The following is a 16,994-nucleotide window of genomic DNA, read 5'->3' as shown; positions in this document are numbered from 1 at the left end:
ATTCGCAACTGTGAAATATTACGTGATTTTTTTGGTTGCCATTGAAACGATCTTTTAATTACCAAGCTAATTAATAAAGTAAATCCTGTTTCCCTTATGACGGTTAAATGCTAGTTCATGTGACAGCTTAAATTGTTTCCTCTTCTCTAGATCGCCTGCGTTGCAGTTGGTCATTCTAGTCTTGGCAAGTCGCTGTTTGCCTGCCTCGGTCCACCGTGAGGACCGGGGTAGGGCGTTCTTTTCTATACTCTATCGATTGCCACGCTAACTGCTTGATTGAAAAGGATTGAGGTTAACATATTTTGCCTGCCTTGTGTCTTGATATTGGCACTTGGTAAGAATAAAATTGTATATACAAATCGGAAGATTGGTTAGTTCGCAACCAGAAAAAAGGAGAGTGCCAAATTTAACCCCAAGGCTCATGCCTTTTAAAAGTCAAGGGCCCTAAACTCTAAAGTGAGGTTCACCTAGAAACTCTATGCCTAAACTAAACGCTACATATTGCGGCATACGCTGAACCATCCACAGTCACTGATATATATTTGAACAAGATGAGTAATACTCAAAATCCCTGACGCGTCTCCTGACATATGGCAACCCATAACCTCGTAGGAAATTAAGTCTCTGCTAGCAGGAATCTCCGTAATAAGAATCATGTAAAATAGGACCCGCAATTAAACCCACCCCCCAAGTCGCATCAAAAACAGCTTTTCGTGTAGTTTTACTATAGTATCCTGAGTAAACTATGGTTTCACCAGCGGCTGTTGTTGGTCTCGGGTTTCACCAATAAGTGGCGCTCCAGATCACCGGCGTTAGTCAGCGACATTTTTGACTTAACTTGCGGGCTTTAGTCTAACTGGGAAGCCGAATTTCACGGTAGCCTACAATACGAAGTAGGAAAAACTATCTGCCGTGTTCTGTCAATAGCAAAAGCTCGCAATGACGGATCGCAAGAAGTTTACTGTGGACGAGAGTAAGCAAAATTACCGTGATTATCTTGAAAAGAATGATATGACAGCCCAGATGCGCGGAGCTCTGTTAAAATTAATTGAAAACCAACCAAAGGAGCCAATGCTGTTTTTGGCGGATTATTTTGACTCCATATCCAGCAGTGACAAGTCGGACAAAATAGCATCGGTCAACCAAGTTTTGCAGCTAACTCATCACTCACACCAATCTTTTCAGACAAACTTAATCATTGCATACGACACAGCAAGTATGGCAAAAAACCCTAATTCTAAGAAGCCTTCACTGAACAGACCTGGACTCACAGGAAGCGTTTTTGAAGAGTTGCTTTTGTCAATTTTAGGAAGTGTCACAAAGCAATACCATACATCGCTTCTGGAACGTATAGGATGTAGAGGAAGTGAAATGGTTCCTTTTGATGTGTTTAGATATGGAGTTACAATGTGCTATGTATTTGTAGACTATCTTAAATTGTGTGTTAGCCTTTTTGCTGTGCTCTGCGGGAAACATTCTGTTAAGGTTACTGACAAAGAAGTATGTGAAACTTTAATGTCATCCCTTAAAGAAGCCCTTGATAACATAAAAGATGATGATAAACCTAGGGGCATATTAGAGGCTGCGTATAGTCTACAACCAGATAAACTGGCATCAAATTTGCTGTCTAATAAAAGTGTAAAAAGTAACAAATCTACCATTAATGAAGGTGATTTTGTCAAAGAAATGGTTGATATATTTCTTGTAAAAGTTAAGACTCTTAAATGAAATGTGTTTCTGACTTTAAAATTTTGTTCTATTATTGTACACTGTAATGGAAAGTTTTATTGATGCTTTATTTTTATAGCTTTTGCTTTAATTTATATCATTTTATAAAAATCATGCTTTTCAATAATTGTGATTGTTCATTTTCTTGGAAGCAAGCCATCTGTGCAGCTGCTTTTGCAGGTAATATGTCAATTTTAATTAAGTAATTTATATTCATTTGATAATATACTAACTGTCAGTATGTTGCAGGTGGTGCGGTGGTGGTTTACAAAGTTTCCAAAGATAGAATTCAAAATTACCTGCAACCAAAGACAAAGGGTGAAACTGAGAACCCTTATGAATCAGTTGCGGTGCTAAATCAATATCTAACTTTTAATTATGGTGGCCCATCTGTGAACTGTCATTTTGATGGCCCAAAGAATGGGTTTGACTTTCCTAAGGCAACAGCTGACATTTGCATGAAGTACTACAAATCTGATGTAAGTTCTTTAAATTGTAAATAATAATGCACTCTCTGTAAGTTGTATTAAAAGTGGGTAAAATTGGCCATGATCTTTATTGATAATCTACAATAATTTTTAAGCCTTCTATTCCAAGCCGAGCATTGGATATTGGTTGTGCTGTTGGAAGAGCATCATTTGAACTTGCACGAGAGTTTCAGGAAGTGATTGGAATTGATTATAGTCAAGGTTTTGTAAAAACATGCGATGCACTGAAACAAGCTGGAAGCATGGAATATGAAACATTGGTCGAAGGAGACCTTACAGAAAAACATGTAGCAGTTGTTGCAGAGGACATTGTATGTTTTCTTTAATTGATAGCAAATTTTTGGATGCAAATGTTGTATGTGTACAGGACAGAAACCGATGCCAGTTTCAAACTGGTGATGCTTGCAACCTACCCTTGAACTTGGGAAAGTTTGGTTGTGTTCTTGCTGCAAACCTAATTTGCAGGTTGCCGTCACCAACAAACTTTTTGCTCCGTTTGGGAAATCTAGTTGAGAGTGGTGGTATATGTGTTATAACAAGCCCTTATACCTTTATGGACACATTTACTTCAAAGGTAATTTTAACAACGCTTCATGGTTGTGTTCTCCATACTAACAACTGTTTCTTGTAAAAGAAGTTGCTTGTAGTTTTATAATAAATTTTTAAAATTAAGAAGTATTTTAGCAATTAAAAAATAGTTGCCAGCGTAATATTTCTATTTGATAAACTTACTTGACACTTTTTTTTTCAGAGTAAATGGCTTGGTGGTTATGTTGACAAAAATGGACGTGAAGTAAGAGCAATTGACACCATGAAATCTGTTCTGGATCCACATTTTGATTTAATTGACACTCTTGATCAACCATTTCTAATCAGAGAAACTTATAGAAAGCACCAGTGGACAGTTGCTCATGTAACAATATGGAAGCGAAAGTAACAAGAATGTTGCAAAACAAAATCTGCTTGCTTGTATTAAAGCTAATGCTGTGACAGTATGTACAAACTTCTTCAAATATGTTGGTTAAGAATACGTGTTTGAAGGAAAATGAAATTTCCCTTTTTTGTAGTGGATACATGTAGGCATGATAAAACACAACACTTTCATTTGCACATTGTTTTGCTATTGGTAAGAAACTTCGGTGCTGTTTTACTTTTGTCCACTTGTCCATCCCTTGAAAAAAGTTCCATTAATGTCAACATATGTTGAAGCGTACACCGCACACATTTTTTGTTCACTTACGAGAAGCAAATTCAATACTCTTCAGCCTTTTTGCGTATGGCATTTGTCGTGCAATGCAGTTTCTTTGGTGCAACCATAGTACTCGCGAAGGCAGAGGCCTCTTGGTGCGTCACAAACTATTGCAATAAATATATGATCTAACACAAAATGGAAGTGATTTTTAGGATCAAGGGTATTTCAAGGGTTAAAAAATTAACCAAACAATTGTCCGAGGTAGAAATTCCCCGATCATTTAAAAAAGTTAAAATTATTGGACCATGACGGCTTTTTGGAATAAAGTAAGCAAGCAATCTAAGGGCGGCGGCGGCAAATTTCGAAACAGTAAACAGAGTTTCATGATGGTATTTACAATGTAAAAAGTAATCACACTACTATAGGTGTTGCTAGTGTAGGATACAATGTTTTGTGTTTTATTTTATTCGTATATAGTTTTAGTGATCAGATATATCTTAGACGTCAGACCGTCAGCTACGATTTGCCTGCTGCTGTGCTGGCAAGAAAGATTGATTTTATTGTAAAGTTTGTTAAAGTGATATAAAATGGAGTGCAGCGAGCAAGGTGAAGCAATGTGGGAGGCAAGCAAGGAAAACGTTCAGCCATTACGATCTGGAAGAAATGTGAATTGTCTCAGAGCGGCATTGAAGGTGTGTTAGGCATTTTCACTTGACTCATGTAGCTTACGATTATACCATATATCCACCCACATTGAAAATGATGTTTTCGGTAATCCAGCAAAAAAAACCCATAATGCATCTATATATGAAAAATGTTTGCTGGTTCATGCACTGTCCAAATTATTGATAGTAACCTAATGTGTGTAATTTTATAGCCAAGTGATCAGGACATTCAAACTATGTTGAAAGAGCGGCAAAGGTTTGAGGAAGAAATACTTGCTGGTGAAAACTCGTCAGATCCAATAAATGCCTGGGACAGGTGAGTGATTATTACCACCTCATAAACTTTTTGTAAATCATGAATGTGGAAGTTGTTTATACGTAAATTGTATATGAAAGATTATCTAGAACTGATGGAAGATAGTTTTAACAAAGGCATTTGAAATAACTGTGCCGCTGTTTTGAAAGTGGTAGAATAGTGTTTTTTAGAATAACTGGGAAATTATCTTTTCATCCGATGCTGACAACCTTTTCTTAGGTATCTTAAATGGATTCAACAGCGCCTTACAGCAGGAGAAAACACCAAAACATATGAACAACTTTTGCAGAAGTACATCAACAAATTCTTGAACATGTCGCAGTATAAGTATGTGCAAGCAGATATGTGGTTTTACCAGTAGTGATCTTAAACTTTTGCATGTAGAAATGACCCACGATATGTCAGCGCATGGTTGAACATGGCTCAACTTCAGGATGCTGCAAGAAACACTTTTCGTTATATGATAAGTGAAGGAATCGGAACAAACTATGCACCCTTGTACATTGCATGGGCTGAAGACTATGAGAAGTATGGAAAATATAAAAGTGCAGATGAAGTTTACAACCTTGCAGAAAAAAATAATGCTGAACCAAAGGAGTATCTGCAGAAGATGAGAAAGTATGGCTTGCCTACTATCTGATTAGTTTGCTTTCTTTTACTTATCCTTTATTATTATCCAGTGCATTTCAAATGAGAGCTGCACGAGCTTCGGTCAAACAGTTGAATGACAAGCAAAGCATAAATGAAGAAGACCCCAAGACCCAAACCAGGTATATACTATATAGTTACAATTATTAGGTTAAAAAAAATCACTGATAATTCTAACAAATTAATACTTTTCAGAAATGATAGGAAGGCTCTAGGCAATTTATCAGGTCGGGGAACAAAGAAAACAGTTGGAACAATTCGAACAGGGAACGCTCTGACAGGTATCATATATTTTTTCAGTGATTGTATGTGTTATTTTGTGGAATGTTTCTTGACATGAAAGTGTTTAGAATTTCCTAACATTGAAGTATTGATTAAAAAAAACTTCTGTTTTAGGTCAAGCACCTTTAGTGCAGACTGCACAGCAGAAGCCTCCACAAATCCAGAAAAACTCAAAGCTGGTTATATATGACGACTCAAATGAAGACAACAATGAAATATCTGCAGGCAGTTGGGCACAAATGCCAGATAAAAAAAGGGCTGCTAAAGAAAATCTCATCAATGATCCCAAAATGTGGAAGGGAGAAAAGGTTAGTCAGCATATTTTAGTGATGCAGTTTACTGGAAAGGTAAGGCAGCAAGTTATCACCAAATTAATACTGCAGGTAAAGCAAAAGACAAGGTCCACTGCACTTACTATAAAGGTTCCTCCGGTTGCTGGATCTACTTCATTTTCCATATACAAAGAGGAAACTCCTGAAAACAGTGCTACAGGTAAGTTTTATGCAAAGTAAATGGAAACGCAGAATCCAACTATTGGAAACGATTTATCAGGTGCTGACTTTTGCCCTTCGTCCACTCGGAAAGTTTGCCCAAATGTTGAAAAAATACTGACCGATCGTAAAGCCAACCCATTCGAAGAGTCGGACTTTCACAAAAGGATTAGGGAAAGTTATGGGGACAAAGACTCCAATGTGGTAGGAAAGCTCTCTCTCAAAATATCTTGCAAACAGTTTTGTCTCTGTCAAGAAACCAGCACACGTACAAAACTTCACAAAAAACAACTGTTGTTAAAGGTACGAATGTATCCTGTGGACAAAGTTTACTCTGTGATGGGCGAGTTCTCTCCAGAGGAGATTATGGCTGCTCAGTGGAGACGAAGGAAGAGGGAACGGGAGGAAAAAGAAAGAATGCGAAGTAAAAATTCAGTTGTATTTATGGACATATATTTAATTGTATATATGTTTTTATTTCCAACAGTATATTGGGTGGGTATACAGAAATGATGGGCTTTATGGCACTCAACAAATTAAGCATAAAATGTAATAATAAAGATTTGATAGTCCATGTAAAGGTTGATTTAATGTTTGATCTCATGACACAGATTATATGAATTAGGGTTGGACATAGGATGTGTAAATATACACATGTGGCAGTGTGAACAAATTCTACCACATATCATGCAGTTGCTTACAAAACAACTTAACAACCCTTTTCCAGGAGAATTGGAAGAAAAACGGATCAAAGAGGAGGAAGCCCGGAGGGAGAAGGAACAATTGGAAGAGAAATTGATACGAAGGGAAGAACAGCTAAATAAGCTTATCAAACTTGTGGAAGACAAGGTTTGTATTGTTAATGATGCCTTGCCAAAAAAAACTTACTATCTTCTCTGTTTTATCAACAGGACCTGATGGACACAGATGAGCCAATGGACACAAACTCTGAGATGACAGTGAAACTCAATAATGTTTGGTCGAAAATGCTACGACGACAGAGTCAGGTGGATAAGGTATAGGTTTATTTGTTTGTTGTGCGCATGTTTCAAGTTACACAATTTTGTTTTTGTGTTATACAGCAAATGGAGATGCCAACTGGTTCAATGCATACAGAGAGTAATGCTATGGTGGATCTGATGGACGGTAAGTCTGCCTGATAAATAATGCGTATTGGGGAACGTTTTTTGAAACTGCAAAAACACCTTCTTCCTCAAAATGATGGGTTTTGAACAGATAAAAGCAGATACCTTGACAAGACTAAATTGCCTAAACAGCTTCCAACATATCTGTAAATTATGAATCCTGTAAGTGAAGTAAAAGTGTTCCATACATACAGATGTAGCTGATGTTAAAGAGTTGCCGCTTCCATCAGTGGAGGATGGAGGTGGATGTGACAACAGTCGAGCTTCTCTATCCAATTCTCTGAACCGATCAAAACTTGCTCAACCGTCTCCTACCATCTTCACCAAAGAAGCTTTAGGTATTATTACAATACTATTATAAATAGTGTGTAATGTCTGTACTAAATAATGTCCCGAAAGGCATGGCCCACAGTCAAACCTTGTAACCATATCACCGCTTGAATAAATGATTAGTTAACAAAGACAGGGTCCTTTAAAGCACTCGTTGGCAGTAGATACTGCAAAATATTCAACCTGTAACGGTGCTTACCCTGTAGCAGATGCGACGCACCAGTAATATAACCTCAAAAACGTCAAAATCTTCCAACCAAACATTCATTATTTTCAGGTGAAATAAACGGCATGTTCCAAATGCCTCTACTGAACGCCGGCACATCAGTGGTGGTCAATTCGATACTAGGAGACATGCCCGACGTGAGTATGATGTCACCTAGCAACGACGATAAACCCAAGTTTTCGATTTATTGTGACGATGAGCCACAAGCCAAGACGCCGGTGAAGTTCAACATATTTGAAGAAAACGACAGATCGGAAAATTCTGAAAACATGTAAGTAATTTTTTTCGGTTCTAAGGACGCACCGCCAGGATGCAAATGGAGGTCGTTCACAAACTCTTACACATTTATCCTGGTGATTGGTAAATAAACGTAAAAATCGTATTACGTATATCTAAGTCCACAGTCGTCGCCTGGCCTTTTGGCAGGCAATGTCACTTGTCATCAAGCTGTACTGGTGAGGCCTGGTGGATTAAAACAGTGGCCATTTGTCTGCAGCTCACTTAAAGCCAAACGTATGTTTAAATGTGTTTATTTTCACTGTTTTCAGACCAACTCCTGACTACGTAAGTCCACCCAAGCGTCAAAATCTGTCCGGAATTTTGCAGCCAGCCGTTGGTTTTGAACTCGCAGATCCGGACGCCGATAGCCAGGATGACGTACGCGCAACTTTCATGCATTGCCACATTTTTCAGCTTTAACTAGAGCATGTTTGTTTACCAGGAGGACGACATCGAAATCGGCGTAAAGCAGCTTGAAGAATTGGAGACCGCTCCCACTTTTCTTACTGACCTCACAATAGCAGCTGGACAAAATCTTGTCGGTCGCCAAAGCTTGTCAACCAAACCATTGCAAGGTTTTTAACTGCGTAACAACCTAACTTGCCTCGTCCACCATCCGGCGAGACTTCCTCAGGGTTAAGCAGTCTCGCCGGATGGTGGACGAAATGTTGGTTACAATAAACACTTTCGTAACGTAAGTGCCAGAAGAACAATTCCTATTAAATACCGTGCCTGGAAGCAGGAATAGCACTAAAACTTATCTCGTTTATTTCAATTTACCCGTTTGTTTTGCGTGCAGATTCTTCATCCGCATTGGGTGTGGACTTTGGTCGTCAAGCTCTCCCTGGCAGTTCGTCTATGTTGGGAATCGGGAAGTTTGATGATTCCATGCAAATCAACTTTGCCAGCGGCAGCAAGATATCTGCCGAGAGCACCACCTACTGGCAGGTAAGACGACAACAGCTGCCCCAGAATCACGCGACATAATTTTATTACGAATTTCCTTTTCAGGGTGGCGTAATGCAAAACGTTGTGACTGAAAAGGAATACGACGACTCAATGAAAACTCGATCACAAGAACAAAACGCTGGTGGAGTGGAATGCACTGAGGCCGGTAACCAACAGGAAAAGAAAAAGCTTAGGTATGTTTTAGTGCCTTTAACTTTTATTGTACCGGTTGTTGAGAAAAGCTCAGGTATGTTGTGGTGAAAAAGAGTCCTTTTACGTTACCGCATTTTGAAAAACATTAACAGTTAAGTAAGTATATATATTTTATTGTTGTTTTGGTAGTGGTGAAGCGCACTGTATACCATCTGCGAGTTGGTCTCCAAACTGTTTTGTAAAAGCGTAACGAACCTATTTTAATGTAGTCCGATTCTGGAAGCGAGCAACGAATATGAAAAGTCCGTCCAGGCCAGGTCCCGACTTACTTCGTCAGAATCCGATGGCCAGTCCAGCGTTGCCGTGACAACGGGCGGCAAGTCGTTCATCCATCCTCCAACAGTTAACCGCAAGCCGTTGGGTGATCTCTCTGCCATCACATACGACCCGCTGAAGGTTTCTACCGCTCAAACCACGTTTGACTTCGGTGAGAGAATGTTGTTATATTGTATGGAGTGTGGTTGTGTGCGCTTTATTGCATTCGAAGACTGATTGTTCAGTAAACTTAACACCAATTTCCTTGAGGCAATTAACATGCTTTTCAAATTTACGCCTTAAAACTGATTTCTTTTAAAAATATTTGTCAATAAGAAGGCCGGTAACAAACCGTGTTGTTTTTAAGGGTTACAAAAGCTCATTTAGTTTTGTTGTTTTCAAATCTGATTATATCCGTGTGAAACCACACTTCAAATATGAAAACATTTTAATCCAGACATGTCTGCACTTGGTGGCGTCAGCAAGTTACATTCGCTCGCCAACGGAAGCAACACAACTCACTGCTCACCAATCGACTTACATATGCTCAACAATACCAGTTTGAACCCGATTAAACTGGACGGAACTGCCCACGTGGAAGACGATCTTTGCGATCATTTGTCGACAAGTACGTTTTTAGTATTCCTCGCATGGTAAAATCATCTTTGGTTTTAATTATACTAGCATATGATTCTTTTCTCATGGGTCAGTGCAAAAGTTTGCAGGGTCTTAATTTCTTGGCACTAATTTTTCGTATTACATTGGACGTTTAAACATGTTGCGCGGTTGGCAAGCAAAACTTTTATATATTAGGTCTACATATCGGCGATTCTCCAAACAAGAGCCAAATCCTCGCAAGTCTTCCAACAGTAGAAGTTACCAGAACTGGCGGTTTAACAGTCCTACACGACCCCTGGGACGAACATCTTATCCAAAGTCTTCTGCCCCCCTGCCCCGCAGAAAACCTGATGTTTGCGAATGGAAAGGCGCCGGCGGCACGGTCTGGCAGCAGTATTACTCTCGGTAAGTTACAGTGCTGATTTTATTTTTTCAAGTGTATCATGAATAGCATTGTACACTGAAACAGGATAATATTCCTGCTGAACATGTCCTGGAGTGTTTGTGGGATTAGGTCTTTGTTAACCTATGCAGGGTTTCGTGGACGAAAAAGTTTTGGAAACACTGCCCTAATGATACGTTTAGGCCAGAGCACCTTTCAATCCATCCCGACAATAAGTGCGAGCAGAATCTGTGTTTGAAAAATGACGCTTTCGTCCGCAAATATTTGCTTAACCATTAAATGGATGAACTGCTGCCTGTTTTAAGCATCAAATTGCTCTGACGTCATTACCCACAATCGAACGACTAAAATCAGTGTTGTATGTTTTCAAAATTTACTACTAATTTTAAACGTAAATTAAAGTCCAAATTTAAAAGTGATTCAAACCGCTATAGTGGTGTCGCTGAATTACAACCACTGGTATTTAAGATATGCTATCACTTGTTGTTAAACCTGCTCTTTTCAGGGGACGCCACCTTTTCTTTGACGGATTTACTCGGAAAGGGGGGCTTTGCAAAGGTTTACAAGGCCACGCTCGAGTCGGACAGAAACACTGTTGTTGCAATCAAGGTACGTCTGTCCGTTAGTGTTGCGCAATATGATCCAAAATTATCACTTGCTATTCCGGTTTGTACAAATATCTCGGAAACGTCAAAACGATTCTGCTCAGTGGCGGATCTAGGGTGGGTGTTTAGGTGTCAGAACATCCCCCTCAGCATTTTGGCACGTTGTTTTGTGGGGTGTGAAAGTGCGATTAATTTCCCGCCACGAAGGAACGAACAGTACGGTCAAGCGTTCGTCCTCGCTGTTTCTTTGTTTCTCGGTCGCGCGCGCTGCATTCACGCGGCGATGACTCTTATGAAACAATCGTTTGTTGTGCCGTTGGTCAATAACCCGTCAACAATACTGTTTTCGAAAGCGCGGCCTTATAAGTTTATTCATTTCTGCTACAATTTGCTTGCGCTGTAGTTAAATTACCACGACTTTGAAAGAAAGGTTTAAATATACGTGTTATCTAAAAGGAATTAAATGTGAGCTTATGTTATCAAGAAAACATTCAAATAAAAACTATGTTGCATGCGGTGGCCTTATATTCCTCTTTGCACATTTGCGAGCGCTAACAGTTGTTTTCAACGTGCGTAATATTGGCAAAGTGTTCAACAACTAAACTGGTTTCCACCGAGATTTTGACAAAAAATTACAGCATGATAAATGTCAGAAAAAACATTGTAACCGCATCTAACGGCTTCATTAATTAGGTACCGAAACCGAAAACCCCCCTCATATTTTTTCTAGGTCCGCCAATGATTCTGCTGTTGGTTTGTGACTCAGTAGATATGACTCATGCCGTCAAGCAAAATCAGTCAAGTAGTTAGTTCTCAGAAGTAAAGAGATCAAAGGCATTTTGTTCACATAGCCCGTTTACGTGTGCAACCGGAAGCGATTCAAATTGGCCGGAATTAAGACGAATTAAAACATCATAATCCAATGCACAATTCGCATGAATTTACATGTGAGGTTCGGTTGTTTTCATAGACTGAAAACATGGTAAAATAAACAAACGTTTTAAAATAAGCAAGGTTCTCTTGAACTGCATGCCATTTTCGATGGAATCGGAGACAAAAAAATCCATTTACAATAAACTAAAAAGATTAAGTGTGCTGGAATTCACTACACTGCATGCAATGTGGAAGGTCTACACCTCAAACAACATTAAAACCCATGTCAAGCACTTATCTTTTGATGTTAATCATTTGTCCAATGCAATGTGACAAACTTAACAAAACCGCACACCTAAAACCCTTCGCATTCTTTTGTTCTCCAAGTGGATTGAAACCGAAGCGAATTCAACACACCTGTTTCAAACGGATTGAGCGCTCCGTCGCTCCTCTTGCGCAAAAACAGGAGCAGTGGTTGAGTGAAACGCATTCGAATTCGTTTCCTGTGTGACCGTTTGCACGAACTAAACACAAAATATCTAGTGACATCCCGTTTAACATGCATACCGGTACTCTGTCGTGATAAGGGAGTTATGTAAACGTGTTCCCGACTTACAGGCGCAGAACTGGTTCGTTTGATTAGCATTTCGCAATAGCTGTCACTACCTCATGGGGCCAAATATGTCACATGCCAAGCACTACGCACTCCGATACTCCGCCTTTACTAAGGAGACGCGGCAACCGGATAATTATTGTCAATTTGTTTCCGGTCCAACGCGGTTTGTTCCGTTGTTTCAATATATTATATATCTCTGTATACATGTGTGCATTAAGCGGGACTGATTGATTTCGAGAATAAGGTAAGTTTACTCTCTACATGTTGAATGTCACCAAAATAGGCACATGGCAATATCAAGGCAACGAGCGGTCACACTTCACTACCTTGTTTCAGATTCAATCACCTCCGTGTTTGTGGGAAACCTACATCCTGTCTGAGGCGAAAAAGCGCAATTCTGACTCCCACTTTGTGTCTGCCCTGCTACACCTGCATTCCACTTGCATTTTTCCAGAAGCTTCTTTCATTATTAGCGAATTCCTTCCACAGGGAACACTTCTGGTACGTTGATTTTGTTTGGTATTTCGTTTGTACATTCACCGGACCTTAAATATTGTGATTAAAGGTAGCTTCGAGTGCTTTATTGCATTTTATTTGCAGAAACTGATGATGCCTTTGTAGGCGAAATCGATTTTTGGTATTTCATAAATTAACCGACTGACGGTAATCAGAAACACTTGGTTTCAAACTTTTGTGGTTAAAGGTATCGATACTCATTGGCATATCTATGGGCCTATATATATATATATTGCACTTAACAATAATACGCGTGATTATTGGTGTGTTGACATCATTACTTGCTGTTTATAACTTCACGCACGCGCGAAGAAACAACATTGTTTGGAATGTTTGTCTTGGCGCGCTGGTCCATTCAATTGACGGCATCACGCGCTCTTACGTCAATAGTCACGCGCACGCTTTCAAACATGACGTTCGATTCGGTTTCGCAGGACTTCGTGAAGGAAAGTGCCGCACGGTTGCGATCACTGGACCATGCCCAGCTTGCGTTGAAGATCATGAAGGTGGTCCACTCTCTACACCAGATCGGAATCATCCATGGCGATATTAAACCTGACAACTTCATGGTCGTCAACACTAAAGAGTAAGTTGAAGATCACCGATTCTTTCAAGTTACCCTACAAGTTTTTGTTTGACGTTGTTCAAGATGTATATTTCGTCTGTATTTACGCGCATCATTGGTATCGCTAAAACACAAACAACGCAGTTTGAAAATTAATTTAAAAAATTAAAATCATGAAGTAAATACCAGAATACAACATTGGCCATACATATACCACACAAGCTGTAAGGCACCAGAGACTTGGTAAATTGAGGTTAAAAACGCCCTGGAGAACAACTGATCATACAATGTTTTTAATCCTTGTGATCTGACCTTCTGACAAAAAACAAGGTATATTTTGACAATTATACGTTTCGCTTGCTATGTAGCGAGGCTACATGTGGTGTCATTAATTGATCGGGTATACTTGTAAGTAACAGTAGCTAACACACTTAAGAACCATATAAGGATAAAACCTCTCCAGTTGCCAGGGGATTGTAAACTTTATGTAAGAAATATTCCGCTTTTTGCAGAAATCAAAACAGATATTTTACGCGGTTTCCACGCGACTTAACCTAAAATTCACCAGACTTGAAGCAAAACGGATAACCTAACCAAAGTAAAGTTCAGTGAATACCGTGGAACTATTTTCGTTTTGCGCAAGCTATGTTGTTGCCACCGCTCGTAAACACTGTCTTTATCAAGCTGCAATTCACAAAAAATGAATAATCGGGTGCTTACTTGGCTACATTTATACATAAAGAACTGTAATTTAAGTGCGAATAATTTTTGTTTAAGATGTTTGTAAGTTTCAGGTAGTATTGTACCATTAAAATTAATTTGAATTGCCACATACTTTACATAAAAAGGTCCTTTTCATGTCGCAGTATACATTACTTTTTTGCAAGCCTTATGCAGTGTATTTGTCGTACATAGGGCCGAAAGTCAATCCACGGACCCATTGAACCCCATTATAAAGCTGATTGATTTTGGTCGGTCCATCGACATGCACGCCTTTCCAAAAGGAATCGCATTTAAGAAGAACTGTGGCACAAGCGGGTTCGTTTGCACGCAAATGCAGGAGGAAAAACCATGGAACTACCACGTGAGTCGGACATGGGTTCGTATTTATTTCCGCTGCTGTTGTGAAATTAAGACAAGAATTGTGTTCAAGGGCATGTGTCAACGGCGGTACGCAAGTTGCCCCGAGCCTTGCGCGCTCTACATTTGCGTATTTATCTATGTGCTATCGCGCACGTGTTCTGTTACAGTAGTGCAGTTTCTTGTTCTAATCCAAACGTGATGTACTGTTTACTATTGACCTTTATGTTTTGCTCCTAAGTTACAGTGTCTTAAAGCCGCATGTACGGTCAAATAAACGATTTATGCCATAACACCCTGCAATGCGTTCCTAAGCAACATAACATTATCGACGTTACAGATTGACTATCACGGTGTGGCAGGAACAATGCACGTAGTGCTCTACAAATCTTATATGACGGTTGTGAAACAGAAAGACCAACTTTGGGGCATCACGAAGAGCTTGCCCAGGTTAGTTTAGGAAATTTTAAGCCAGTGGTATTCCTTTTTTTATTGTATAACCCGGTGCACCAAAATCACAAAACGTTTTCTTATACTTTAAAAGGTCATAAAAGTATAGTTGGTAAAAATAATTGTTTACAGTTAGAACAGCGGTTCTTATCCTTTTTGCTTTTGCGCACCTGCAAACTTTCAAAACCACTTTCACGGCGCGATATATTTATAAAAATCCAAGCTGAAATGTACTGAAAAGAACATGTACACAAAAAAATAATGCAGGCAAACGTATGCACCCCATACCAGGAGACGTAAAAATAATGCGGGGTAACAACGATGGCCGTTATGATCAACCTTCTGTTATCATCTCACCCACTGTTGCAGGAGAAATCGTCGTTTGTGGTCCAGCTTTTTCCAAGCCCTGCTTAACGTGCCGACACCCACCGAGCAGCAACCGACCTGCGGTTCCCCATTTCCAGAGCTTTTGCAGAACTTTGAAACTTCGGCTACGGATTTCTACTTCGATTGAACGGGATACGGATTTTATGGCAAACCACGGGAAGCTCTCCCGACTTACCGGAAATTTGTTAATCTTTTCTTCCTTCTGTGCTTTTGTATTTTCGCAGTCACGTGGTGTGTATGTGTGTGTCAAAATATGTCCGATTTTACCCGTAAACCGTTTTACTTGAAAAAATACAGACGTTGCAACACATTGGCACAGCGGTTTATATTTAGAACCTTGAATTTCATGAGTTTTGTACTGTGGGTGTATACGACCCCGCCCTCTTCACTAACCAATAGGAAAAGTGGACGCAGTTTGTGCCACGTGGCAATGGCAAGAAAATCATCAGTCCGGAAAACCGCATTTGTTGGCTTTCAGGCCATTTTCAGCTTTTGGGGAACGTTGTCTAGGTTTATCGGCGGTAGACCAGTTCACATGGCACCACGACTGCTGAAGATCTCTAAATAAATTTTATCGCTATATAACGACTGAAAGCTATGGAATTTGGATAATTAACTTCCTTCCTTGCTTTTGTGTTTCGAAGTCGCGTGGTGTGTTCGTCGACATATGTCCGATTTTACTTGTAAAGCCTTTTCAAAAACACCAGACGCTGCAACAAATTTACCTGATCGACATTGTTTTGTTGCCACCGACGTGCACGAACTAAAATTGGAAATGCAAGTAATCTGCTTGAATTTATAAACTACAACTTGGCCAGTGGGTGTAATGACACGGCCCTTTTTATTGACCAATAGGCAAAGCATACCCAATGCTACTCACTTGTAATTGAACCATCAACACTATTAAAAAATTTGGAATCGTTTATTAACCGGTCCCGTGCCCACGAAAGCGCGAGCAAACACACCCTAGGTTTCCATAGTAGCTAGACATGCCGCCACGCGACGCTTAGCGCAATAACCCGTCAGTGTATCTGTTGCGCATTGTTGCATCATCTTGTCTGCTGCAAAAAGACGTTGTGGAAGTGACAGCAAAGAATGGTGAGCTTTACAGTTTACATTGGGACGATAAGAAAACTGGCAAAGCCATATTAGGACAATGTTTCCCGCGTTTCCGTTTTCAGTAATTGTTGCGCTGAAGGGTTCAAATTATGCGCGCATTTGCTTTGAACAAACACAAGGACTGGCGTCTGACGGAGGGCTGCGTTACCCTTTAAGCGCGAGCAAATGCGCTAACCCAACATTGCGAATGAATCATCCTGGAACCAACGTGTTGCAGTAGTTTTTCATTCATGTCGCCTTTTTTCTGCTTGACATTTATCCACGTTGGAATATTGTGAATCGACTGCTTCGAAGAAAGGCTACCCGAGTCAATTAGCAAGACTTGGGTCTCGCAGTAGCGCAAAACAGTAATATTAGATTTATGGTATCGCCTGTTGCCCGAAAAGCTTGGGTATGGTTTAATAGCCCACGCATTCAAAAGCTAACTTTACATGCGGGCCAGATGGATTACAACCGTGGCTGATTAGGCGAAGGAAATATCAAATAACAGCTGTTGTGTTGAGGTTTGAAGTACCTGCACTTTAGCATCTGTGGTACTACTTTGTAAAATTATTCT

At 39.8% G+C, this 16,994-nt stretch overlaps 3 protein-coding genes across 3 annotated transcripts; all 3 read left to right on the top strand.

Moving 5' to 3' along the window:
- Positions 1 to 866: 866 nt before the first annotated feature.
- Positions 867 to 1,807, top strand: LOC145889033 (tubulin polyglutamylase complex subunit 1-like). The gene has a single exon (XM_082979909.1). The coding sequence runs from the start codon at positions 940 to 942 to the stop codon at positions 1,726 to 1,728; it is 789 nt and encodes a 262-aa protein (XP_082836035.1). The 5' UTR covers positions 867 to 939; the 3' UTR covers positions 1,729 to 1,807.
- Positions 1,751 to 3,594, top strand: LOC145889032 (uncharacterized). Its single transcript, XM_082979908.1, has 5 exons — positions 1,751 to 1,908; positions 1,978 to 2,207; positions 2,312 to 2,527; positions 2,584 to 2,790; positions 2,968 to 3,594. Exons 1-5 carry the CDS (start codon positions 1,791 to 1,793, stop codon positions 3,151 to 3,153), a joined length of 957 nt encoding a protein of 318 aa, XP_082836034.1. The 5' UTR covers positions 1,751 to 1,790; the 3' UTR covers positions 3,154 to 3,594.
- Positions 3,595 to 3,896: 302 nt separating this feature from the next.
- On the top strand, positions 3,897 to 15,618 carry LOC145888978 (mitotic checkpoint serine/threonine-protein kinase BUB1-like). The gene is made up of 28 exons (XM_082979846.1): positions 3,897 to 4,100; positions 4,286 to 4,389; positions 4,609 to 4,716; positions 4,774 to 5,007; positions 5,070 to 5,159; positions 5,233 to 5,318; positions 5,434 to 5,627; positions 5,703 to 5,811; positions 5,872 to 6,014; positions 6,114 to 6,234; positions 6,538 to 6,659; positions 6,722 to 6,826; positions 6,893 to 6,956; positions 7,150 to 7,293; positions 7,563 to 7,782; positions 8,060 to 8,168; positions 8,233 to 8,365; positions 8,590 to 8,738; positions 8,802 to 8,932; positions 9,161 to 9,378; positions 9,664 to 9,834; positions 10,020 to 10,229; positions 10,733 to 10,836; positions 12,658 to 12,822; positions 13,272 to 13,423; positions 14,318 to 14,486; positions 14,823 to 14,932; positions 15,302 to 15,618. The coding sequence occupies exons 1-28, from the start codon at positions 3,996 to 3,998 to the stop codon at positions 15,444 to 15,446; spliced, it is 3,915 nt and encodes a 1,304-aa protein (XP_082835972.1). The 5' UTR covers positions 3,897 to 3,995; the 3' UTR covers positions 15,447 to 15,618.
- Positions 15,619 to 16,994: the final 1,376 nt, after the last annotated feature.

This window comes from Ascidia mentula, chromosome 2, assembly GCF_947561715.1.
Source record: "Ascidia mentula chromosome 2, kaAscMent1.1, whole genome shotgun sequence".
NCBI classification, from domain to species: Eukaryota; Metazoa; Chordata; class Ascidiacea; order Phlebobranchia; family Ascidiidae; genus Ascidia; species Ascidia mentula.
This window is presented reverse-complemented; position numbering and strand designations above follow the sequence as displayed.

Coding starts and splice junctions, on each gene's coding strand:
- LOC145889033 (XM_082979909.1), top strand. CDS start 940: ATGACGGATCGCAAGAAGTTTACTGTGGACGAGAGTAAGCAAAATTAC.
- LOC145889032 (XM_082979908.1), top strand. CDS start 1,791: ATGCTTTATTTTTATAGCTTTTGCTTTAATTTATATCATTTTATAAAA. Junction 1,909..1,977: donor CTGTGCAGCTGCTTTTGCAG/GTAATATGTCAA, acceptor AGTATGTTGCAG/GTGGTGCGGTGGTGGTTTAC. Junction 2,208..2,311: donor TGAAGTACTACAAATCTGAT/GTAAGTTCTTTA, acceptor ATAATTTTTAAG/CCTTCTATTCCAAGCCGAGC.
- LOC145888978 (XM_082979846.1), top strand. CDS start 3,996: ATGGAGTGCAGCGAGCAAGGTGAAGCAATGTGGGAGGCAAGCAAGGAA. Junction 4,101..4,285: donor GTCTCAGAGCGGCATTGAAG/GTGTGTTAGGCA, acceptor GTAATTTTATAG/CCAAGTGATCAGGACATTCA. Junction 8,169..8,232: donor ACGCCGATAGCCAGGATGAC/GTACGCGCAACT, acceptor TTTGTTTACCAG/GAGGACGACATCGAAATCGG.